General features: G+C 40.6%; 1 protein-coding gene across 1 annotated transcript; it reads left to right on the top strand.

Moving 5' to 3' along the window:
• The first annotated feature begins 4,459 nt into the window (after nucleotides 1-4,459).
• On the top strand, nucleotides 4,460-27,192 carry CTXN3 (cortexin 3). The gene is made up of 2 exons (XM_044291021.1): nucleotides 4,460-4,591; nucleotides 26,852-27,192. The coding sequence occupies exons 1-2, from the start codon at nucleotides 4,561-4,563 to the stop codon at nucleotides 27,190-27,192; spliced, it is 372 nt and encodes a 123-aa protein (XP_044146956.1). The 5' UTR covers nucleotides 4,460-4,560.
• The last annotated feature ends 336 nt before the right edge of the window (nucleotides 27,193-27,528 follow it).

Raw genomic sequence — 27,528 nt, 5'->3', positions numbered from 1 at the left:
TGGTCCTATTAAATATAGCCACTTGATTTTCTTGTTTAGAGTCCTTGATGTGTTTTAAATGCTAACCGTAGCAAAGTCCTGTTCAAATTGAGACTCTTTATAAATGATGAACAGTCTCCTTTTGTGTCCACATGGAGTTCGCTACACGCATATATATCCGGTCTTTCTGTTATTAATCTTTAGGATAACAGCATCCAAGTTTAATCGCTATGGTGAGAGTCCTTGTTGGTACATTAAATCTTTCTTCCTCAATTGATAGTAGGTATTATATCAAGAAAAGTTTTTTTACCCACTATGTGGGCTTACCTTTGCCTGTGGTTTACGGGAACTTGCGACTCAGTTTTATTCTCCACAAAGTACGCCGGCGTCCCGGCTACAGAGTTGCTCGCGTCCCACGTGTCTCTGCTGCTGATTAGCAGAAGCTGGTCCGGTATAGAGAACACGTCTTTTTTCGGCGCAGGTAGATGACGTCTTTTCAATCCATTCAAATGAGTTCAAGATATTCCTTTTCCTAGTGCACTTAGGTTCTTTAAGATCGGGGTATCTTTCAAGGTTCTACGCCAGACGCGTTTCGGGGAGACACTATCCCCTTCCTCAGTGGCATACCCCAATCCTTTAAGTCCTCGCCTTTTATACCAATTTTCAGGTATTCCTCAAAGTCCGTTCTGGATTTGTGTTCTGTGCCAAAAAACGGACTGGATCTGTTCCTTTTGTAAGATTCTAATTTGGTTGCGATTTTGGTGCGGTAAAGATGCGTTTTTTTCAATATAGATGCGTTTTTTTCACATTATTTGCAGTTTGTTATATATTATTAAATCCAGTGGAAAAAACTGCTTTTAGATGTTTTGTTTTCACATTATTTGTAGATATGTCAATATCTTGTCTGTAACTAATTTTTCCAGCGGTTTTTTCATTATAAATTTCCACAATATTAGGAACATAAAATATTTTAATACAATATAAAAGAGTGGATTCAAAAATTAAGTTAAAACAGACTAAAAATATAAATACATTTTCATATAAATTTTCATATTTACAGCCTTCATGGTTGGGATCATTTCTCCCTATAGTGGGGTCTAATATGGGGTTGTATGCGGATTTCATTAGTATTCCTACAGATTCTTAGGACCCATTGAAATATTTCACCTACAGACAAATGCTTCTAATTCTAATTTAGTAGGTGATGTAAATATAAGGTCTCACTTCCAGAGCAAATCGGTTCTGCTAAAAGGAGAGATCTATATTGGGTATCAGCCCCAGATTGGGAAGTAGCTTGATGGTTTGATCTGTTTCCAAATTTTTATACATTTTGATACAGAGTGTGTATATTATATTCATTTTTGTGTATATTGTTTGCATTTTATGAAATTTTATTAATAAATCACGTCCTATTTACCTTCATATAGAGTGCCCACCCACATTTATTTTATTTCAAACCACTTTTTTGAGGGGTGTACTCAAACCGTGGTTGGTGCACCTACCGTGGAGGAACAGAGGTGAGCGGATCTCTAAAACTATTTTTCGCTATTTCTATTAAAAAATTGTAAGTATACAGTACAGACCAAAAGTTTGGACACACCTTCTCATTCAAAGAGTTTTCTTTATTTTCATGACTATGAAAATTGTAGATTCACACTGAAGGCATCAAAACTATGAATTAACACATATGGAATTATATACTGTAGGAGAGTCCCCGGAATAATAATGGACGGACGATACGTGCCACCAGAGGTCCTGGCCTCGGTGGAGTAAGAACCGGATCATTGCGGTTACAGCGGCGAATGCTGCTGGCGCAGCGTGTCCGGGCCGGTTCTTACTGGGAACAGGTAAAGAGTGGGGGGGTGCCTGTTCCCCACGGCCAGCCCAGGTTTTTGGTGGAGCTGGGCCTTTAAGAACCCAGCCTGCTGATGATGGGTGTGGGGTGTGTCTTGCTGAGCTGGAGATTTCCACAGACAGAGTGAGTGCTGATAAAGGAGAGTCTGGGCGCAGCACACATTGAAGGATAGCCCTGGGACCTGTGGTGCTACAAGCCGAAGGGGCTCTGGCCTGAGGGAGACAAAGGCAGATAGCCTAGAAGCCTGCAGAACTGCTGTGGTCTGTCCAAAACAAGGTGACTCAAACCTGCTGTTTATTTTCTATGGAAGGACTTTTGTTCTATGCACTATGTGGATATGCACCTGTGTGGTCTGCACATTGCCTGTTATGCCGTTGGTGTGAATAAAGTCACAGTGTATCACAAAGACTGTCTATGATTGCCTCAATACTGCCGCCGCTACCGTAGCCTACCACGAGCACATCCCCACAATACATAAAAAAGTGTGAAGCAACAGAAAATATGTCATGCTGGTGACACTGTTGGGGATTTATTCAAAACTGAAGGCATACTGAACCAGCATGGCTACCACAGCATCTTGCAGCGGCATGCTATTCCATCCGGTTTGCGTTTAGTTGGACTATCATTTATTTTTCAACAGGACAATGACCCCAAACACACCTCCAGGCTGTGTAAGGGCTATTTGACCATGAAGTCGAGTGATGGGGTGCTGCGCCAGATGACCTGGCCTCCACAGTCACCGGACCTGAACCCAATCAAGATGGTTTGGGGTGAGCTGGACCGCAGAGTGAAGGCAAAAGGGCCAACAAGTGCTAAGCATCTCTGGGAACTCCTTCATAACTGTTGGAAGACCATTTCAGGTGACTACCTCTTGAAGCTCATAAAGAGAATGCCAAGAGTGTGCAAAGCAGTAATCAAAGCAAAAGGTGGCTACTTTGAAGAACCTAGAATATGACATATTTTCTGTTGTTTCACACTTTTTTGTTATGTATATAATTCCACACGTGTTAATTCATAGTTTTGATGCCTTCAGTGTAAATCTACAATTTTCATAGTCATGAAAATAAAGAAAACTCTTTGAATGAGAAGGTGCGTCCAAACTTTTGGTCTGTACTGTATATATTACAGTAATTCACAAAAAATCTATTACTTAGTTATTTTATGGGGTAAGGGGGTTGGGACCCGTTAGGTGGTTAGAGGGGGGAGAATTAGGGAGGGGTTAATACTGTACTATCTCTAGATATAACAGGAAAGGGTGGAGCCTAAATAGGAAGGGGCGGGTTTACAGAGGAAGGGGTTTGGCCTTGACAGGAAGGGGTGGGTGAAATTTATATTAGGGGGGTGCCCGAGTTTAGTCTCGCCTAGGGCAGCACAAAACCAAGATACACCACTGATCCTCTGTATACGTCATTAATATCCAATCGGCCAGAGTCCACCCCACCCCCCTGATCGGCTGCTCCCTACTGGAACTAGCACCCTGAATAGAAAAAGAAGCACATCTCTGTTCAGAGTCTAAAGGCCATTATTGCAGTTTAGCACCCATTCACTCTCATTGTAGTAACTTTGTAAAATGCCACAAAAGTCAAGTTGGCCAAGGATACACCTTTGCATTGGACCCCAGCAACGCCTATGCCGCAAAGCCTCTAAGCCTTAATGGACTACATAGACTAGTAATCTTTGGAATGGTCAACTGTGACTAGTGACTGGGTACTGCCTAAAACATGCACAGAATCTGTCAAGAATTCTAATGTAAAAACCTAGTAAAAAATACAATACTGTCTGTGTAGCCTGCACCGCACAATGTATTAAGAATCCCTCACCTTCAATGCTTGGCAGAAGAGAGGGTCAATGAGTACTTAAATCCTGGGGAATAACAGTGTATAGCATGACACAGCAGCCTAGTGGTTTATACTGCAGCATCTTATAGAATTACAAGAAAGGGAGCAGCTCACATTAAATCTTCCCTGGGGTGTTGGGTCTAGTAAATGCATTCTCAGCATCCTTGTGGTTAAACACCTGTGGATGGGCAACGTCCACTAAGTCATCGGGATCTGAATGTGTCGTAGTCTTCGCTGGTGCTGACAGAGGCTGCAGACTGTGAGTGGCATCCTTTTGCATGCACAATCAATCCTTAAGTTCTTTCCAATTGAATTTTATAGAGGGGCAGTCAAAGGAAAGTGACGTGTCTTCTATGTTTTTTCAATTATATGTTCGTGGACAAGACTGAAGGGCACAAATAGGGATCAACATGAAGTCTGGCTGTTAAGGGAGAGCTAATTGGAATGAAAAAAAAGAAAGAAAACGAGCCGATCGCTGACAGCAATCAATAAAGTGGGAGAGGTACCTTTTGTAAAGGCATGGCTGTGTATGGTGTGGGAATACCCTGCGAAGCCTGTACTGCCTGTGAATTTCAATGTCCTTCTGAAGAGGCTTACAGACAGGCTGCACAACTGCTTCTCGTCCATGGAACACATTGAAGCGAAGGGCTGCTGAGACAGAATAGGAATCAGGCTCTGCTCTCCAGAACATGCAGCAGCAGCAGCAGCTCGTGACATTTACTAACGTTAAGGAGCCAGACTGCCTAAAAGTTACTTCCATTTTATTGCTTTGCCAACTGCACACTAGCCAAAATGTCTGGCTATCGGCCGTTCTTGCTGTGCTGGGTGGGAAATGAAACGGCAAAAATGAAACTTGAGGATATTCGTCAATAAGTGACACGCCTGGGAATGGACCAAGTTTTCTATCGACTACAGCAAGGTAAACCAGTGAATGCTAAAGCACGTCAGCCTGTGATGTAGATTGTGTGATATGCGTTATCTGCAGGTAGCTGGGACTGATCTACGCTAATCATACCATCTGGAGAGAAGACCTTACAGATGTAGCAGGGTGGACACACATGCCTTATGAGACATGTGATCTAAACGAAGGAATTGCTTTTCAATGGCTTTTGTTTCAAGATAACGCCATGAGTTAAGAGTGTGTGTGTTACCCCTGCTACATCTGTATGTGACTGCCTGCATCTCTCCCTCTATATATATATTAATATATATAAATATATATATATAATACATTATACATATCATTATGTATTATGATTATTAGTTACTAAAGACAATGCAGAACAGCAAAGTTTTGATCAGTGGGTGAGGAATATGGTGATAATGATGAATCCTAATCATTACTGTTACTCTCCACAACTTACTTCCCTTGTGCGGCACTCGGCATATTTATGGCGTATTCACCATAAACTATATATCATTGTACAAAGCCTAGGACATAGCCTGTCTGACATCAGGGATCCTATGTTTTGACTTGACAAAGTTTGATAGTTCATGTACTGACAGCGTCTTTTGGTTAGTGACAGATGTAAGTTATTAAGTAGAACCATACTAGCCATGTGTGAGATTTTTTTTTTTTTACACTTTAACCAATATTGGATATTCCCGTTGAAGTGTGGATGACACGTAATACTACAAACTCATGAGTCATGCTTCCAATACCTATGTAACGTGCACACTGCAGAGTCCAGTTCAGTTTTCCCATTGTAAGAAGAGGGCTTGGAGCGGCAATAGCAATAACCACAATGTACTTATTGGGACTGCGGTGACTGGAAGATTGATCATTACTTGAGTCCTTTTGTATCGCTTTGTTGCTTTTTTTTTAACGAGAATAACTTTGCTATTGATACTATGGATTATTGCAGGGCAACAAACAATGGGGAGGTATTTTGAGCAAAATGTGCCAATTACACATGCGGGTACAAGGTCTGAGCCAAATGTACCAAATAAAAATAAAATAAAAAACTTTTTACACCTATCTTAAAGGTGAAGTCCACAGAGAATAAATGGACGTTACTGCACAGGCTTCCACCACTAAAATAAGGGACACACCCTGCTCTTGTGATCAGTGGGGGTCCTAAGTGTCAGGCCTGTGGGATAGATAATAAGCGTTGATTCTGACCCATCTCCTTTAATAAAGTCTGAGAAGTTTCTAGAAAATGGGACATAGCAAATAGCATTTATCATGTAGAGAAAGTTAATACAAGGCACTTACTAATGTATTGTTATTATTCATATTGCCTCCTTTGCTAGCCGGATTCATTTTTCCATCCTGTTATACATGTCTCGTTTCCATGGTCACGACCAACCCGTAATCCAGCAGTGGTTGCCGTGCTTGCACACTATAAAAAAGCACCAGCCTATGTGTGCTCCCGGTCACCAAAGAGGCCGGCATTTTTTCCTATAGTTTGCAAGCACGGCCACTGCTGATAGATTGCAGGGTGGTCGTAACCATGGAACGAGCAGTGTATAATGTGATGGGAAAATGAGTCGGCCAGCAAAGGAGGCAATATGGATAATAATAATATATTACTAAGTGGATTGTATTAACTCTATCTACATGATAAATGCCATTTTCTCAAGTGAGACAACCCCTTTAAGGTAGTAAATACGCCACATTTATCAGAAATTTTACATGCAATATAATGGTAAAAAGGTACACCAGTCATGAGGTGGACTATAGAAGTGAAGTGTGTCTACAGGTACCCATATATGTTAAATACATGTTTGTCCGACAACTATTCCTTGCAACTCCCCCATACACATGCATGCTCAGCTGAGCTGAGTATGCATCTGTTTTCAAAGGCAGGAGAGATAACGCTGGGTTCAGACCTGAGCGTTCTGAAACGAGCGCTCTGTATGCGCGATTGTACGGGCGTTTACAATCGCGCATACAGAGACAGGGGTGCACACATTGTCGCGCGTTCCCGAATATCTATGTGCGGGAACGCGCGACAAACGCCCAAAAAAAAGCTCAAGCACTTGTTTGAGCGTCGGGTGTTTTACAGCGCGATCGTACGCGCTGTAAAACGCCCAGGTGAGAACCATTCCCATAGGGAATCATTGGTTCTTGCCTGTTGTGCGTTTTACAGCGCGTAGGAACGCGCTGTAAAACGCTCAGGTGTGAACCCAGCGTAAAAGTTGAAAGGGGACACCTGACAGAACAAAATGATGGGGGTGGAAATTCAATTTGCCCAATCCTTCTTTTCCCTGAAATCATCTGTAAGGAGAGAGTCAGGATGCCCATACACATTAGATGCCATATGTACGGGAAAGCAGCCACAGCAAAAATAGACAGAGGTGCCAAACCCACACACCCAAACACATACAAAAGAAAAACAAGTGGGTGTGTATGCTACGGTGATCCCTCATGGGTTAATATAGGTACAAATGTTACATCTCAGGAGGTAGGGGTGTTTGGGGTGGGTCGTTCTGGGGCCTCTCCTTGTTATTGGGTTTCTTAGCCCTTGGGCTCCTCCATATAGCTGTATACACTTTCATATTGTATATTTCCTTAACTTTCATTACCTGCGGCTTTAATTATGTTGGGGTATTCTTTTTTCTTGGACCTTGCTGTGTTCTTAGGCATTTGCTGTAAATTATTTGCTTGTGGAGGTACGGTCTTATTACATGAGGGAGTTTACAGTAGGGTACCCCTCGGGTGTTATTATTCTACGTTTGAAGTGTTTTTAATTGTCATGTCATTGGATCATAAGTAATTAGTAATTGCCTATACTGACTCATGAGTGCTCACTTAAAGGGGTTACGCCATGACTGATTTACAAATATAAATCAGATATCATATAGTACATGGCAATCTCTTTCTAACACAACTAGAACCAGCCCTGTACCTCACATGGATCCAGAGATCTCCCCAATCTTTGCTTCTGCTAGATTTATTTCAGGCTGGCAGCTCAGGGTGTGTGCCCTTTCTAAGGGGCACGTCCTTTCTGCTGCAGCTCTTTCCCTGTAAGTGACACAGCTTCTAACAGAAGATATAGAGGTTGTCAGTTGAAGATGTAAACTGAGCACATGTGACCACCTCAGTGAAAAGGTAATAAGGAGAAGTGTATAATGCAATCAAAAAATGAATCAAGCCAGCTAAAAGGAAGCAATATGGACAATCACGGTACATTAGTAAGTGCCTTGTATTAACTTTGTCTACATGATAAATGCCATTTGCTGAAGTGGGACAACCCCTTTAACCCCTTAGCGCTCTTTGACATGTATACTCGCCATGGAGCACTGCTACTGGGAGCTCCATGACGAGTATACACGTCATGGCATTAAGCTGTCACCATGTCTGCAGACATGGTGACAGCGCTGAGACCCCGGCTGTTACACACAGCCAGGGATCTCAGCTAACCGGCCCAGGACCAATGAGGATGGTCTCGGGCGGCAATCGTTCTGATTGGCTAGTCTGTACAGACTAGCCAATCAGAGGATTCAAATGCCGGCTAAAAGATTCTGATCCCCACAGTCCACAACTGTTAGGATCAGAACCTTCTAAAATATAAATATGCATATATATTATAAACCCCCTTCCCTGTGGGCTCCAGCCCTCATTGTGCCCCCCTAATTTTAGGATGGCCGAGCGAGTGGGCGGGCAGGCGAGCGATCCCCCCTCTTCCCTCCCCCATTTTCAGGATGGCCGAGCAGTTAGCATAGATCTGACACTCAGTTTGAAACGGCTGACATTGGTGCTGGCGCCGATGTCAGCCGTTTAACCCTTTCCATGCGCTGTATGGAAGGTGTTAAGAGATGGAGAGAGCTCCCTCTCCCATCAGACTGCTGCTGTGCTATGGCAGCGGCCGATGCTTGACAAACAGAGGGAGCTCCCTCCCTCCCACATCCGGCCGTTGCGCTGTTTTGGCAGGGCCAGATTGTTACCATGGCAACCGGCTGCTGTCACAGGATTCCAGCTTGCCATGGTATTGTTTATCAGGCTCCTGCTTTGATCAGGCTTAGGGTCCATTCACACGTCCGTTTTTTCTTTCCTGATCTGTTCCGTTTTTTCAGGAACAGATCAGGACCAGATCTGGACCCATTCATTTTCAATGGGTCCTGGAAAAAATCGGACAGCACAATGTGTGCTGTCCGTTTCCGTTGTTCCGTTCCGCATGTCCGTTTAAATATAAAACATGTCCTATTCTTGTCCTGAAAAATCGGATCCTGGTACAATACAAAGTCAATGGATCCGCAAAAAACGGATGACATTCGGATGTCATTCCGTATGTCATCCGTTTTTTGCGGATTCCGTTCCTGGAAACACATAACAATTTTTTTTTTTTTTTTTTTTTTTTTTTTTTTTTTCAATTTTTTTTTCAAAGAAATCCAAACAACTTTATTTGATTATTGAAATGTATACATGTTTCCGTTTTTTGCGGATCCGCAAAAAACGGATGACATACGGAAACATTTTCAGGAACAACGGATCCGCAAAAAACGGACCGTTTTTCAGGATGAAAAAAAACAGGACGTGTGAATGGACCCTTACTGTGAGTGACAATGCACTGCAGTACACTATAGAGTGTACTGCAGTGCATTGTAAACCATCAGACCCACCAGATCGTTAAGAACCAAGTGGGTCTGGGTAAAAATAAAAATAAAATAAAAGTTAAAGTTAAAAAAATAAAAATAAAATTTCTTCTTATAGCCTCACATTTATAATTCATAAAAAAAAAAAAAAAATACACTACACATGTTTGGTATCATCATATCCGTAACGACCTAATCTATCAAAGGATCACGTTACTTTCCCCGCACGGTGAACGCCATAAAAAACTAAAAAAGAGAAAAACTATGATGGAATTGAAATTTTTCCCACCTCACTTGCAAAAAAGTATTAAAAGTGATCAAAAAAGTCGTATGTACCCGAACAGAGTACCAATCAAACCGTCACCTCATCCTGAAAAAAAAGAGCCCCTACATGAGACAATCGGCCAAAAAATGAAAAAAATATGGCCTTCAGAAAATGGAGACACAAAAAACATTTTTTTCCCCCCCAAAATGCTATTATTGCATAAAACTTAAATAAATAAGAAAAAGTAGACATATTAGGTATTGCCACGTCCGTAACAACCTGCTCTACAAAAATATCACATGACCTAACCCCTCAGGTGAACACCATAAAAAAAAAAACTGTGCCCAAATTTTTTTTTTCTCACCTAACATCACATAAAGTGCAACTCCAAGCGATCGAAAAGGCGTACGCCCCCCAAAATAGTACCAATCAAACTGTCACCTCATCCCGCAAGAAATGAGACCCTACATAAGACAATCGGTTCAAAAATAAAAAAGCTATGGCTCTCAGACTATGGAGACACTAAAACATAATTTTTTTGTTTAAAAAATGCTATTATTGTGTAAAACTTAAATAAATAAGAAAAAGTAGACATATTAGGTATTTCCACGTCCGTAACAATCTGCTCTATAAAAAAGTTACATGACCTAATCCCTCAGGTAAACTCGGTAAAAATAAATAAATAAAAACTGCCCCATAAAGTGTAATAATGAATGATCAAAAAATCCAAAAATGATACCAATAAAAACGTCATCTCTTCCTGCAAAAAACATGCCCCTGCACAAGACAATCGGCAGAAAAATGGAAAAAAATAGGGTGTTCAGAAAAAGGAGATACAAAAACATAATTTTTGTTTTAAAAAATGCTTTATTATGTAAAACTGAGACAAACAAACATAGAAAGTAGACATATTTGATATCATTGCGTCTGTAACAACCTGCTCTATAAAAATAGTGCATGCTCTAACCAGATCTCAGATGAATGTTGTTAAAAATAAAAATGGTGCCAAAACAGCCATTTTTTGGTTACCTTGCCTCTCAAAAAACGTAATATACAGCAATTAAAAATCATATGTACCCCAAAATAGTACCAATACAATTGGCACCTTATCCCGTAGTTTCCAAAATGTGGTAACTTTTTTGAGTTTCTAATGTTGGGGTGCATCAGGGGGGCTTCAAATGGGACATGGCATCTAAAACCAGTTCAGCTAAATCTGCCTTCCAAAAACCACATGGCGTTCCTTTCCTTCTGCGCCCTGCCGCGTGGCCATACAGCAGTTTACGACCACATGTGGGGTGTTTCTGTAAACCGCAGAATCAGGGTAATAAATATTGAGTTTTGTTTAGCTGTTAACCCTTGCTTTGCTACTGGAAAAAATGGATTAAAATGTAAAATCTGCCAAAAAAGTGAAATTCTGATATTTTATCTCCATTTACCATTAATTCTTGTGGAACACCTAAAGGGTTAACAAAGTTTGTAAAATAATTTTTGAATACCTTGAGGGGTGTAGTTTCTATTATGTAAGCCCCGCAAAGTGACTTCAGACCTGAACTGGTCCTTAAAAACTGGGTTTTGGAAATTTTCTGAAAAAATTTCAAGATTTGCTTCTAAACTTCTAAGCCTTCTAACGTCCCCAAAAAATAAAATGCAATTTTCAAAATGATCCAAACATGAAGTAGACTTATGGGGAATGTTAAATAATAACTATTATATGAGGTATCACTATCTATTATAAAAGTTGAGAAATTGAAGTTTGAAAATTTGTGAATTTTTCAAAATGTTTGGTAAATTTGGGATTTTTTCATATATTGACTCAAATTTATGACTATCATAAAGTACAATGTGTCATGAGAAAACAATCTCAGAATGGCTTGGATAAGGCCTCATGCACACAACTGTTGTGTGTTTTGCGGTCCTCAAATTAACACAGAAGCGGCCCTTGTGCCTTCTGCAATTTACGGAACAGGCACCCCATTGTAGTAATGGCTATTCTTGTCCGCAAAACGGACAAGAATAGGACATCTTATATATTTTTTTGCGGGGCCACGGAACGGAGCAACAGATGCGGACAGCACACGGAGTGCTGTCTGCATCTTTTGCGGCCCCCATTGAAGTGAATGGGTCCGCACCCGGGCCGCAAAAACTGCGGCTCGGATGCGGATCAGAAGTGTTTTACCACATAAAGTGACACATGTCAGATTTGCAAAAAATGGCTGGGCAGAAGAGCAAAAACTGGCTCCGGGGTAGAAGGGGTTAAATCTACAACTGCCACCAGCCATATGATCTGTTAGAAGCTATGGCAGTTACAGGGAGAGCGCTGCAGCAGAAAGGACATGGCCCCCGAGCTGCCAGGCTGAAGATGATCTAGCAAAACAATTGGAGCAATGAGTGGGGAGATCTCTGGATCCATGTGAGGTACAGGGCTGGTTCTGGATTTGTTAGAAAGGTGTTGTTATGTCCTATATGACGTCTGATTTTTATTTGTTTACATTAGTCATGGTGTAACTCCTTACCACTATGCTTTATAAGGTTAAAATTACTATTTGTTTTATACCATGTAAATATATTGGACACTCATCAGAACATTCATCTATCTATCTATCTAATGTTTTTCTCATATCTATCTATCTATCTATCTATCTATCTATCTATCTATCTATCTATCATCTCATCAAATCTGTACGTATAAATGAGGAAGCTAAACTTCAACGACTCATACATTATATGCGTCTAAGAATCCATTAACATTAATGATTGAAATCCACTTCATCGGTTCCATGTGACAGAAGATTCTGATGTGTTTGGTAGTGCAGAACAGATTCTAAGCTAAAGTTATTTGTGTTCTGAATATACGTGTAATGATGATGGATAAATACAACATAACATGCACAGTGATATATGAAACTAGCGGAATCATATTTGGTGTCAAGCTCATCTTACCTGTTGCCTAAACTGGGCAGCCGCTGTAGGTTAGTACATTTACCAGGGATTTCAATATATGCCTAAATATTTCTGTGACCCATGTCAGTACGTTTAAGTGGACCTCGTATGAGTGCTTCATATTCTAACTGGCCACCACATGTGGTCTGAATTTTCATAAGAGTATTTGATGTGGTTTGTAAGTCAAAAAATGACAGATCCCTGGATCAACAAACCATCTGTAGAACTCTAGTACTAACATCTTTTGCGGCCGTAAAAGTGAATGGTTCCGCATACGAGCTGCCAGAACTGCGGCTCGGATGCAGACCAAAACAACAGCAGTGTGCATGAGGCCTAACGATCAGTTTTTTCCTGAACAGACCCCCAGAGAATCTGTAAAGAGGCCTAGCCGTCAACTAAAATCCCTAAGTCCTTTTCCGTTATAATTTTTATGCCTCATGCACACGAACGTGTTTTCATTCCTTGTCCATTCCGTTTTTTTTGTTGCAGACCGTATACGGAACCATTTATTTGACATGGATGTGCAAGAGGCCTTACCCTGTGTTCTGCTGCTTACTATGTACAGATGACTTGGATTATCATTTCCCATGTGCATAACCTTACATTTATCAAATTTTAACTTCATTTGCCACGTCTCTGTATTTGTGTTAACCCTTTCTACCCCGGAGGTTTTTTCATTTTCATTTTGCACTCCCTGCCTTCCCAGAGCCATAACTTTTTATTTTTCTGTTCAAATAGCCGTATGAGGGCTTGTTTTTTGTGGGATAAGTTCTACAGGGTGGGCCATTTATATGGATACACCTTAATAAAATGGGAATGGTTGGTGATATTAACTTCCTGTTTGTGGCACATTAGTATATGTGAGGGGGGAAACTTTTCAAGATGGGTGGTGACCATGGCGACCAGTTTGAAGTCGGCCATTTTTAATCCAACTTTTGTTTTTTCAATAGGAAGAGGTTCATGTAACACATCAAACTTATTGGACATTTCACAAGAAAAACAATGGTGTGCTTGGTTTTAACGTAACTTTATTCTTTCATGAGTTATTTACAAGTTTCTCTTTGTTTACAGTCATTGAAATGTTGCCGAGGTTAACACGTGCGGAGCGGATAGAAATTGTGTTGATGTCTGGTGACGTCGTGGGCCAGTTGAATGGCCCCCAAGATCTCCCGATCTGACCCTCTTAGACTTTTATCTTTGGGGTCATCTGTAGGCAATTGTCTATGCTGCGAAGATACGAGATGTGCAGCACCTGAAACTACGGATACTGGAAGCCTGTGCTAGCATTTCTCCTGTGGTGTTGCTATCAGTGTGTGAAGAGTGGGAGAAGAGGGTTGCATTGACAACCCAACACAATGGGCAGGACATTGAACACATTTTATAAGTGGTCAGAAACTTGTAAATAACTCATGAAAGAATAAAGTTACGTTAAAACCAACACCATTGTTTTTCTTGTGATATTCCCAATAAGTTTGATGTGTCACATGACCCTCTTCCTATTGAAAAAACAAAAGTTAGATTCAAAATGGCCGCCATGGTCACCACCCATCTTGAAAAGTTTCCCCCCTCACATATACTAATGTGCCACAAACAGGAAGTTAATATCACCAACCATTCCCATTTTATTAAGGTGTATCCATATAAATGGCCCAGCCTGTACTTTCCAATGCCACCATTTAATATTGCATATGATGTAGTGGGAAGCAGGAAAAAAAATTCAAAATGGGGTGGAATTGGGAGAAAAAGCAATTCCGACACAGTTTTACAGGTTTTTTATTTACGACGTTCGATATGCGATAAAGCTGACCAGTTACTTTCATTTTCCAGCTCAGTACAAATCCAGCGAAACCTTATATGTGTAGTTCTTCTTGTGTTTTGATACTGGTAAGATAATAAAAACCTTGAAAAAATGAAGAGAACAAAAGTGGCGAATTGGCCATTTTATGTTTTTTTTTTTTTTTCAGTTTCGACCCTTGCTGCATGGAAAAATATTTTTAGAGTATGGGCGTTTTCGCACGGGGCAATACTCATTATCTATATTTGTTTTTTATTTTTGGGAAAGGGGGGCGATTTTAGAATTTTTTGATTTTGTATTTTCTTTTCTTATTTTTAAAAACTACATTTTTATTTTTTACACTTTTCTGTGTTTCCCATAGGAAACAATAATAAGCAATCATTAGATGCAGTAGAATTGGAGTCTATGAGACATTTACTAGTTTTCTATGGAGTCCTGCCCTTCTCAATAACAGGAACTGCCATATACAAGCTCTGGCTACTCTATCGCAGCAGGAGGGAGCCGGCACTTCCGAGTTTTCGCACTCTCAGGACTGACCACAGCATCTGAACTGTTAAATGTCCATAAACGGCAATATTGCCAGTCACGAACATGAGCCATGGGTGTCTACTGTATGAAACAGCAGGCACCCCGCGGCTTTGGCGCCCGCTTCGCACCAGAGCGGTCGCCATCTTTACAGACCCAGCCAGCGCTGTACTAGTACGGCGCTGGTTGGGAAGGAGTAATTACTTTACACACTGTGGGGCGCTCTAGTAATAGTGGCTTAGTGTATGTATGCAATCCTGCCCCCTCTGTTTTCTACCACGAGCCAGTTACTTACCCATATTCACACATTTCCCCCACTCCAAGCATTCTCATTTTATGTGCTAACCTATTATGCAACACATAATCAAATGCTTTGGGAGAATCAAGATATATGACATCCATTGACTTACCATGCTCCAGTCTAGATCTGACCTCCTGATTGAAGCTGATCAGATTAGTTTGACAGGACCGATCACTCAAACCCGTGCTGATATTGACATATATTTTTTTAATGAAATATTCCAAGTTAGGATTTCTTACAAAACATTCAAACATTTTACTCAGAAGTTTCCAGCTATAGTTACTGCACTCATTTTTTGACTTTTTTTTTAATTTTTAATATTGGCACCCCATTTCATGACACATCAACGATCTTGTGGAAAAGACCCGCCCTTGTAGAATCTTTAAATATTAGAAATAATGCTCTTTATGTAATTTCTTTAGAACTAGGGGTTGTATACCATCTGGACCCTGTGATGTGTCTGTTACATTGGGCATGGTCTTTTATCATTCTTTTTTGGAAATGGTATTATGTTAATCTTTACATTTTAAAATTAAACAATACTCCTTTTCAGTAGCTGGAAAGGTTATCTTTAAGGGGTTGTCCAGGACTTAAATATTGAAGAGCAATCCTCAGGATAGGTCATCAATACCTGACCAGTGGGGTGAGTGCTGCGTCTCTCTACCTTCAATGGTCACAAGCGAATGGGATTGAGCTGCAATACAAAGTAAGGTCATACATAATACAATGTATAGCGCTGTGCTTGGCACACTCTGAAGAGGCTGCAGAACCTAAACGAGTGCTATGGCCCCTTTAAACAGGTGATTAGCCAGGGTGCTCAGAGTTGGACCACCACCAATCAGATTCGGATGACATAATAAATTTGTTGGCCTGCAGGAGGCCTTACCATCTCCTGCTGAACTCTGGTCACTTTTCTCAACACACTCTTTTACCAGTTTTGAAAAAAATTGTGACTTGAGTTTATGAATTCCTCCCTTGGTGCTGTTTGACAAAGGCTAGTACATTGGGGAAATTAATAACATTGATAAAGGAGGTACAGCTGGTATAATGAAGCAACTGAAGCCTGTAGAATAGAAAAAGCAGGAACTTATGCCATAAAGAGATGGGGTGAGAGCAATTTATTATTCTATTTCTGCCAGAATATTGGTGTCAAAAAGTAGCAAATTTTGGCAAATGCTATGTTTGTGCACAAATTGGTGACAATTTCTTGTGTTACACTATTCTTTTGCACCATTCTTGAAAAGTGGTTGTGGCCAGTGATGGTCAGTTCGCAGTGTTCGCCAGCGAACACATGCGGGCTGCCATCTTTAGTAAGGTAGACTCACCCGCCCGGCGATGCACAGGTAAGCCCTTATCTGTGCCTGTGTCGGTCTGAAATCAAATGCAGTCCCTGGGAGCAGGCAGTTCCTAGAACAGCCCGATGAAGGCCCCTGGCGGCTGTTCTCGTAACTGCCTGCTCCCGGTGACTGCATTTGATTTCAGACCGGCTCCCGACATAGGCACAGGTAAGGGCTTACCTGTGCATCACCGGATGGGTGAGTCTACCTTACTAAAGATGGCAGCCCGCATGTGTTCGCTGGCGAACACTGCGAAATGACCATCACTTGGTTGTGGGTGTAGATATGTTTATTAGTCCTACTACAGATTTATCACAGCAATTTTTTTTTTAAGTCACAAAAAAAAAAAACGCTAACTCAATCCAGCAGGGGGTGGCATAAAAAGTGCAATAGCATTTCTAGTCAAAATCGCTTCGGAACGTTTGATAAATTTGGTGCAATTTTCCCAGCGCACATTCACATCAAAACTGATTTCAAAAAGGCCCTCATGATAAATCCCCCCCCCCCTCTCAATGGTCTTTTAATGAGGATCCTCTTACTATTAGTGGAAAGGATCATGGGATGACATAATGACTATATAGAGCAGGATGTGATAGCAAAAATTAATAAAACATATCAGAGATGTGCTGGTAACATTTGGTGAGGAAAGGGGAAAAATTGGCAGCTGCAATGGCAGTTGACAGGAGTAGGTACAGTGAGATAGTTGACATAAAGAATTTAGCTGAGGAATTATTTCCTTATTGCTTATTGTGTGACAACCTGTTCCGCAACAGAATTTGATTGTGACCACTCGCATCAGTCATTGTCCTTGATAAGGGCAATCTAATTTTCCTTTTACATAGCACAGACAATTTAATTCAAAGCCAATTAACTTATCTGCTTGTTTTCGGAGAGTGGGAGGAAACCAGAGGACCTGAAAAAACCCATGTAAGTACAGAGTCAACATAAAACCACATGCAGAATTTGTACCAGGTTAAATTTGGACCCTGGTCCCCAGTGTTACAAGGCAACAGGGTCAGCCACTGGGTGCCTGCAATTTTACATAGCAGACACCCAGAGGCAGAGTCCATTATCTGCGAACACTCATCGTGGACTTTTAACCACTCCGATGCCATGGTCAACTGTGACCATGGCATCTGAACGGTCCAATCCCGAGAGTGCTGCACTCCTGGGGACTTAACAGCTCACCCATGCTGGGATTGAGGGAGCCGTTGGGTTGCTATGGCAGCACTGGGCCTTTAGAAGGCTCTGAGGCCTGCCACAGTTAGTTTTCTGTGGCAGATGATAGGAACATAGCGAATCTCCCTTAGTTCATTTTCAAACTAGCGCTTCTATTTTCCGGTATTGAGATCCGTCATAGGATCTCAATACCGGAAAAAAAACCGCTTCCGTTTTGTCCCCATTGGGGACAAAACATGCTCCAAAATGCATTCCGTTCCATTTGGTTGCGTTCTCATACAGGAGAGCAAACCCGGTTTTATTTCCATCATGGGATGTGGAGCAAGATGGATCCGTCATGACCCACAATGCAAGTCAAGGCATTTTCTCTGACACGATCTGACACAATAGAAAACTGATCCGTCCCCCATTGACTTTCAATGGAGTTCATGACGGATCCGTCTTGGCTAGGTTAAAGATAATTCAACCGGATCAGTTCATAGCGGATGTAGATGGTTGTATTATCAGTAACGCAATAGTTTTTGCTGAACCCTGCCGGATCCAGCAAAAACACTAGTGTGAAAGTGGCCAATACGTTGCAGTCTATGGGAGAAGCGATCAGAGGATTGAATTTTCATAAACAATAAAAGATATAAAGATCATTACTATTGCTGCATCCCAAAATGCCTGTACAGTTCAAATAGAAGTAATAATAGTATCCTGTAGGGTGAACACCATAGTAGAAAAAAATATTAAAATACCAGAAAAACTATGTAAATTTGGTATCTCTGCAATTATACTGACCCACTGAATGATGTTAACATGTCATGTTTACCACATGGGGAAGACTCAAAAACGAAATCCATAAAACTATGGTGGAATTGCATTTTTTTTTTTTCAATTCCGCCCCATATAGAATTTCCAGCTTTCCAATTTGCAATGATTGACACTTCTTTTTAATATAAGTAAAATTAATTCTACTCTAGTGAGAAAAACATTGAGCCGAGATGACATCTGCTGAAATTATATTCTCTATTCAGTGTGCTGATTTCACAGGAAGTGAAAAGCTTTATCTACCGTAATTTAAAAGTAATCACTAGTATAATAGTTTTCTATCTTGACTATAACATTTATACTAATATCAATATCGGCATTTTGTATTAGTGTTGATTGCGAATATTCTAATCGCTAATTTTTATCGCAAATATCGGCACTTCGAGAATTCACGAAGATATAGAATATAGTGCTATATATTTATATTTGCGAATATTCTAGATTTTATTTTCATCAGTAACCTCCCTTCTTGCTTGTGGGCCAATGAAAAGGCTGCAATGTCTTTGTCTGAGCATAGCAACATCCCTAGCAACCAATAGGAGAGTTGCCCACCCCTTACTATATAAGAACCTCCCCAGCAGTCTCTCAGAGAGAGCAGTGACAATGCTGTGCTCTGTGCTTTCATCTGAATCCTATTCCTTATCCAATTACATTAGATAGTTAGTTAGCTCATATATATATATAATACAGATAGTTAGTGGGAGATAGTCAGTGTAGGTTAGATAGTGATATAGTGTAGCTGATAGGTTCCAGTGCAGGGTGTTAGGTAGTGTGATAGGATTTACTGTTTCTCTGCTGTCCATACATACATGCCAAGGACATGGTGCTGTGATGTCAAAACAATACTTAGTGCACCAATCAGTAATATCTACTCAGGCCTAATAAAATGTGAAGTTCCATGTATTGCGCTAAAATTATGCGCATCATTAGTGCCGATTTGCGCAATCGCGAAAATAATGACTGGAGATCACGAATTCTAGAATTAGCAAATTTATTGCAAATATTATGCGAAAAATTAGCGAAATATTGCAAAAACTAATATTGCCTATGCCACTCATCACTATTTTGTATGAGGGTGGACATTCAAGCCTTCATCATCTAAGGTTAGTTTTACATCTGCACTAAGGTTACTCTGCCGAAACAGCCTGCCAGAGTTCACTGGATCCAGAGCCCACTGACTATAATAGGATCCAGCATCGATCTGTCTGGTTTCTGGCATGAGTGCAAGGTTCGGCCAAACATAAAATGGTGTTTGCAGCTGAAACCCGGTGCTTATGCCAGAAACCGTCTGTATCCTCGCTGGATCCCATTATAGTCAATGGGATCTAGCAGTGCACGGCCTTATCCGGCTATGCAGGATACAATGACCTCTGGTAGGGTGTTCCTCTGCTGGAACAGCATGCCAGATACCATACAGCAGCTGTGCAAGCAGCCTTAGCCCGCTTTATAGACCAGAATGGTTCTAACCGAAGTCATGTTAGCTATAAAACTGGGCTCAGGTTTGTTTCGATTCTACTGCTGAATATTACAATGTACAGGATTACACATTAACCCTATTACACTCTATTTGAAGGTCTTATTAAAAGGGGTTATGCAATGTAAAGTATTACAATGCGATGAATAAAGCATTACAAAGAAAAAATATTGTAAGGTCTTAATGTACATGACACTTTCCTCTCTGGTAGCACCCTCTGCTGTTTATCCTTTTGGTCCACCTTCATTTATTTGTAGACTAATATGCTCAGTAGCTTCCCTGCTCTGTTCCCCTCAGTGATGGGATAGTGATCTCACACAGGGGCAGGCCTATCATATATGGGGCCCCAAGAAAAGTTATGTCTGGGGGCACTAATCAGAACAACCAGTAAGGAATCGCTATTCCCAGTAGTGGTTCCCTGTCTGTCCACAACTGTATCTGCGTCATTAAGATGCAGATACAGTTAAAATCTGTGACCTGGGCTAATTCTAGCTTTTCTGCTTCCTGAGGTGAAAACTGAAATTGAGCCCCCACCCCTGTGCCAAATTCTCAATCCAACCCGAACACAGCTTGGGCAAGATGTGATCAAGACTGGCATTAACCTTGCAGAGAAGCAGGTGAAGTGGTCCAGACATCTTTCAGTCATTCATCCCTACTTCTAAATTTCTAGAAATATACACTGATGAGCAAAAGGGTAACAATGTGTTGAACTTTTGACTTTCAGGTTCCATATCTCACCATCCACTACAGCTTTGAACGTGAGACTACCATCATTTTATGGACAATCATCTTCAAATTCAAGCATGTCTTGACTGAAATTTGTTCCCAGGTCTCTTCTACACGTTCCCCATGTTGGTGCTTTTTCTGCAACTCTACCCACAAGTGTTTGATTGGGTTGAAGTCTGGGGTGGGGGGGGGGGGGCAATCCAGCACCTCTACTTCATTGTCATTGAACTATTTATTTGCCAATCTTGACGTATACTCTGGGTCGTTGTCCTGCTCGAACTCTATGATGTCCTTTTCATACCCATAGTACTCGGGTGTAGGAAGTAACTCGTCTTGTAGGATAGTCACATATACAGTCATGTGAAAAAATTAGGACACCCTTTGAAAGCATGTGGTTTTTTGTAACATTTTTAATAAAAGGTTATTTCATCTCCGTTTCAACAATACAGAGAGATTAAAGTAATCCAACTAAACAAAGAAAACTGAAGAAAAGTCTTTTCAAGATCTTCTGTAAATGTCATTCTACAAAAATGCCTATTCTAACTGAGGAAAAAGATAGGACACCCTCACATGTATTCCCTCTTAAATTGGCTCAGATCTCACACAGGTATATCACACCAGGTGCACATAATTAGTAGATCGTTACTCTGCATGTTGAATGAGGCTTGCCCTATTTAAACCTCAGACATTTAGTTTGGTGTGCTCCTGACTGTTGAAGTGAGAGTGAGCACCATGGTGAGAGCAAAAGAGCTGTCAGAGGACTTCAGAAAAAAGATTGTAGCAGCCTATGAGTCTGGGAAGGGATTTAAAAAGATCTCAAAAGATTTTGAAATCAGCCATTCCACTGTCCGGAAGATAGTCTACAAGTGGAGGGCTTTCAAAACAACTGCCAACATGCCCAGGACTGGTCGCCCCAGCAAGTTCCCCCCAAGAGCAGACCGCAAGATGCTAAAAGAGGTCTCCAAAAACCCTAAAGTGTCATCTCGAGAACTACAGCAGGCTCTGGCTACTGTTGATGTAGAAGTACATGCCTCTACAATCAGAAAGAGACTGTACAAGTTTAACTTGCATGGGAGGTGTGCAAGGAGGAAACCTTTGCTTTCCAAGAAAAACATCGAGGCCAGACTGACATTTGCCAGAGATAAAGTTGACAAAGACCAGGACTTCTGGAATAATGTTCTTTGGACAGATGAGTCCAAAATTGAATTATTTGGACACAACAGCAGAGGACATGTTTGGCGTAAACCAAACACAGCATTCCAAGAAAAGAACCTCATACCAACTGTGAAGCATGGAGGTGGAAGTGTCATGGTTTGGGGCTGCTTTGCTGCAGCAGGACCTGGTCAGCTCACCATCATAGAATCCACGATGAATTCTACTGTGTATCAGAAGGTGCTTGAAGAACATGTGAGACCATCAGTTAGAAAATTAAAGCTGAAGCGGAACTGGACCATGCAACATGACAATGACCCAAAACATACTAGTAAATCAACCAAAGATTGGCTGAAAAAGAAGAAATGGAGAGTCCTGGAATGGCCAAGTCAAAGTCCAGATTTGAATCCCATTGAGATGCTGTGGGGTGACTTGAAAAGGGCTGTACGTGCAAGAAACCCCTCAAACATATCACAGCTGAAAAAGTTCTGCATTGAGGAGTGGGGTAAAATTTCCTCAGACCGATGTCGAAGACTGGTAGATGGCTACAAGAACCGTCTCACTGCAGTTATTTCAGCCAAAGGAGGTAACACTCGCTATTAGGGGCAAGGGTGTCCTATCTTTTTCCTCAGTTAGAATAGGCATTTTTGTAGAATGACATTTACAGAAGATCTTGAAAAGACTTTTCTTCAGTTTTCTTTGTTTAGTCGGATTACTTTAATCTCTCTGTATTGTTGAAACGGAGATGAAATAACCTTTTATTAAAAATGTTACAAAAAACCACATGCTTTCAAAGGGTGTCCTAATTTTTTCACATGACTGTAGCTCATACTCCATCATCAGGCTTCCTCCACCGAACTTGACAATTCCTTCAATTTCTCAATCCGTTAGTCCTTTTTCCCTTTATTTCTTCCAGACCCATTTGCACCCATCAGAGCACAGTCTATTGACTTGCATATCATCGCTCCAAATCACCCGTTTCTAATCCTTTACTGTCCACTGTTTGTATCTTTTTGCAAACTGGAACCGACGATTCTAATGACGATATTGAATTGAGTTTTCTTCACCTTTTTTGGGGCCAACATTCCAGACTTGTGTACTGCGTGTCGCACTGTGCTTGCATGGACATTTGTGATCTCACTGTTACAAAGCATATGAGCCAACTCCACTGCCATGTTTGTTGGGTCAGAACTGATAGACTTTGTGATGAGCCGACTTGTTGACTTCAATATTTTGCCTGGACGTCCACGTCTTGGCTTTGGATTGGATGGACAGTATTAATTTCGTATTCTTCCAATTGTCATGGCACTCACATGATGTAGTTTGGAAATTTTCTTGGCCAAGATACCGCCATTGATAAACTGGATGATACTGTTTCTCTTTTCTTGGGAAATCTTCATGGCTGCACCTGGATTTGAACCAGTGACCTTTCGCTTAGGAATCAACCTAATAACACACTAAGTTATTAGGGAATGTAAGAACAGGCTGTAATTTGTAGCATACAAGAAGAAAAAGATTGTTCCACTACTAGGAGTAAAACAGTAACAATGCAGTTACATGACAACAATCTGCATAACTAAATATATGCTAAATAGTTGCAAGTCCAATTTATGTATGAGATAGCCAAGCCATCTATAAAATTATGGTAGCCTCACATTCAAAGCTGTAGTGGATGGTGAGAAATGGAGCCTGAAAGTCAAAAGTTCAAAAATTGTTAGCCGTTTGCTCCTCAGTGTATAGCCATATGTCTCTCTAGACAGTGGAGAAGGAAATTATGGGGACATTACACAAAATACGTATATATGAAGCACTATTTTCTATGCAGGGGTGGAAGGGGTTCACAAGAGCTAATTAAAATGCACTCTGGGAGATGCAAATGCTTGATTGTCTCATGTGACAAGCTGCTGACAGCCTACAGAAAGGGAAGAAAGTCCACCCGATATGTGAAGTTTAAAGGAAATCACCCAAAATTTTATTTGCCAGTTAAAACCAGATAGCAACACAAATCTTTTTTAATAATCATTTTTATTTCCTGATTACATATTTTTTTATTTTGTTTTCTGAAATTAATGGGGGCTGCCATCCTTCCTGACCTGTTGTTAACAGCATTTAGAAAGCATTAAGAAAATTGCTTTATGGTAGCCCCATGGTCAACAGACACAATGGTCAGGAGGGGACCTCATTGACCTCTGTGGGAGAGTTTTCTAGGCATGTTCTGTGATCTGTGCAGAGGTCATTGTACAAGGAAAGAAGAGATAAGATTTGACAATCAATTATTGTGAATGGCGGATCCTGTCTTATCTATACATCACCTTATCATTAGGGGCAGATTTAATACGGTATATAACTGCAGTAAAATGATCTATACAGACCAAGAAGTGGTGTCAATTATTAGACAGTGGCCAGTGCAAAAATTGCAGGAATTAGTTTTTTGTTTAAATATAGATATTTAAATGGAATATTAAAAATAACATCACCTAAAATTCTTAAAAATACATTACACATAAAAATGTGATTTAAACAATAACTGGAGGAGACTAGTGGTGGGCTGATTGGTCAGCTGCTCTATTCCTGTCTGCTAGTGCTCTGACTAATGGAGCGCTGAGTCATGACCTATCAACTTCTGATCCTGGGACTTGGTGCTCTATTTAAACCCCTTCCTGATCATATACCAGTGCCAGGGATAGTCTCTGACTCACTAGCTGTGTTAATGGTTTTTGTGCGTATTGGATTGCTCATTCCTTTGACCGCGGCTTGTCTTCTGACCACTCTGTCTTTCATTTAGTACTGAGTTGACTGGTTCTGATCACGGTTTGTCTTCTAACCCCTCTCTGTCTCTCGTTTGGGACCGCATAGCTTGTCTGGTTTTCACCCATTTACGTAAGATCCTTTTTTTTTTTGCTTCATCTCTTGGTGTTTGTCTGTCTTTGCACGTAAGTAGCATAGGGAATGTCAACCAGTTGCGGTCTTGCTAACTAGGACTTGAACTGCAGGTAGGTAGGGAAAGTGTTCTAGGTTAGGGCTCGCTGTCCGTGTCTGTCCTTAACTCCAGGTGTTACCTGTCCATTTATTATGCACCATGTTGTGTCCTTGTATGTCCCTATTTTATGTACTAATGAACATGCAGCTTGTCATTGGCACATACTGTATATTACGGTATATAGTTTTAAAAAAAGTAAAAAAACAACACTATATTTACCAGTGCAATATATACAATATAAACCTTACAATAAAAAATAAAATAAAAATGAATGTGATCATTATATTAATATTAACCACAGTTGGAGCTTAGCTTTTTTTTATGAAACAGCCCCTTAAATTCCCTGCTTCGCCAAATTGTTTCAATAAATTTGCTTCGTTCACGAAGCAGGTTAAGTCAGCTATATCCTGGCCTGCAGAGAGAGTGTATCTCAGTGTACATCACTGCACTGCAGTAACATGCATAGCTAGTCATTTCTGTGATAGGCAGGTGGACACCCCAATAACAGTAGAATTAGACAGCTTATTCACACCAATTTCAGAATCAAGGCCTAATTGAATTCTCTATTAAACAATGTGGACAAACCACTAACAGTAGAATTAGACAGGTTATTCACCCCAATGTGTGAAATCAAGGTGTAATGGAATTGCTTATCTAGTAAACAAGGTGGACACCCCTCTTACAGTAGAAATAGACAGGTTTTTCATCCCATATTGAGAATCAAGGCATAATAGAATTGCTTATTTATTAAACAAGGTGGACAACCCAATAAGAGTACAATTAGAAAGCTTATTCGCCCCAATGTGTGAATCAATAAGTAATGGAATTGCTTATCTAGTAAACAAGGTGGACACCCCACTTACAGTAGAAGTAGACAGGTTATTCACCCCAATTTCAGAATCAAGGCCTAATGGAAATGCTTATGTAATAAACAAGGTGGACATCCCACTAACAGTAGAACAAGACAGCTTACTCACCCCAATTTTGAATCAAGGCCTAATAGAATTGTTTATCTATTAAACAATGTGGACACCCCAATAACAGTAGAAGTAGAAAGGTTTTTCACCCCAATTTCAGAATCAAGGCATAATAGAATTGCTTATCTAGTAAACAAGGTTGACACCCCTATAATAGTAAAATAAGACAGCTTATTCATCCCAATTAGAGAATCAAGTTGTAATCGAATTGCTTATCTATTAAACAAGGAGGACACTGTTCAATTAGATGCAAACTTTGCTGTCTCCTATGGATCCCTTCAGCTTCAGATGTCCCTGCAGTCTCCCTATGCTCACCCTACAGTTTGTAAAAACTTTTCCTACAATCTCCCTACACTATCCCTGCAGTCTCCCTATCCAATATTTCACAATTAAAAGCTTTTAAAAAAAACTATCCCCAACAAGTGTCATGTCTCTCCCTATGCTCAGCTCACTGTGAAATGGTGGAGACCACTCGTGATGTGGCTGGTAAGGGGCTGTGACATCACAGGGGCTGGCAAGCTGTCTGACTGGCTGTCTGATTCCTGGCAGCCCTACTGAGCAGCTGTGTCAAGAGATTGCAGCCACCTTGCAGCTTACCAAACACAGCACCATTCATTGGATAATAGCTTTGCTTGGTATTACAGCTCAGCCCCATTCACTTGAATGTGACTGAGCTGCACCTAGCCCATGTGACAGGAGCCCCACAGTCTATTCAAACAGCTGATGGGCAAGGGTGTTGGGAGTCAGACCCCCACTGACCAAATACTGATGACCTATCTTCTTAATTATAGCTCTTTTTGCCAATTTTTTTTTGAGAAGAAGTCATTAACACAAAGGTTCACTTATTTTTACTCTCTGCATTGTGAATGTTTACTGTACCCAATGTGGTCAATAAAAGACACGAACTGTACAACCATTTGTGTGTTATCAGTTTAGCTAGATTGTGTTTATCTATAATTATGACCAATAACAATCAGTCCACATTTTATTAGTAATGAATGCAGAAATTCACTTATTTTGCATTTGGTAATTGGCTTTCTTTAGGCAAAGTCAAAAAGTGTGGTGATTTCATTTTTAGTTTGCATATTGTTAAAAAACAAAAAGCTTAATATGAAAACTGTAGTAACACCATTGAGCACTATCGCATACTCACCATTTGGACTTTCTTTAATTCTAGATTCCCAGTTCAAGTCAAAATATTTCCATCATGAATTTGGAGAAGTGATGAAGAAGAAAAAAACTTTGTGGAATTGTCTATTTCCATTTTCCTGGACAATGGAGGGAGAGACTTTACCTTCTACAATGTTACCCACACTGAATGCATCCTATGGCTCATCCATGACAGTGGAGCAGAAGACGACATTTGTTTTTGTAATTCTTTTATTCATTATTCTGGGTGTGCTCATTGTCAGGTGTTTTAGGATCCTTCTTGATCCTTACCGAAGTATGCCAACTTCAACCTGGGCAGATGGAATTGATGGACTTGAAAAAGGACAATTTGACTATGCTCTTGCGTAGTGGTCAAACTAACAACTCCAATTATAGGACATTATTCAATGCACATTGCAGAAAATACACATATATCTGTATTTTTTGGACTATAAGACGCACCTGACCATAAGATGCCCTGGTAGTTTAATGAAGTGGTGGGGTTAATGTCACTAACTTTAACAGCATAGAATACAGAGGGTAAATAGTTTACAGTCAGCTCTCGTAGATTCTAATGTGTAATTTTTTTGACCATTGAAACGAGTATAAACATCACGTTACAGTATACAGTACAATACAGTACCCACTATGTAGTCTTCTTCTTATTGGTCTGACTCCTGGCATTGTTGATATCATAAAATGTTC

Source organism: Bufo gargarizans, chromosome 1 (genome assembly GCF_014858855.1).
Source record: "Bufo gargarizans isolate SCDJY-AF-19 chromosome 1, ASM1485885v1, whole genome shotgun sequence".
In the NCBI taxonomy this organism is placed as follows: Eukaryota; Metazoa; Chordata; class Amphibia; order Anura; family Bufonidae; genus Bufo; species Bufo gargarizans.
Note: the sequence above shows the minus strand (reverse complement) of the source record. Positions and strands in the feature narration are given on the sequence as shown.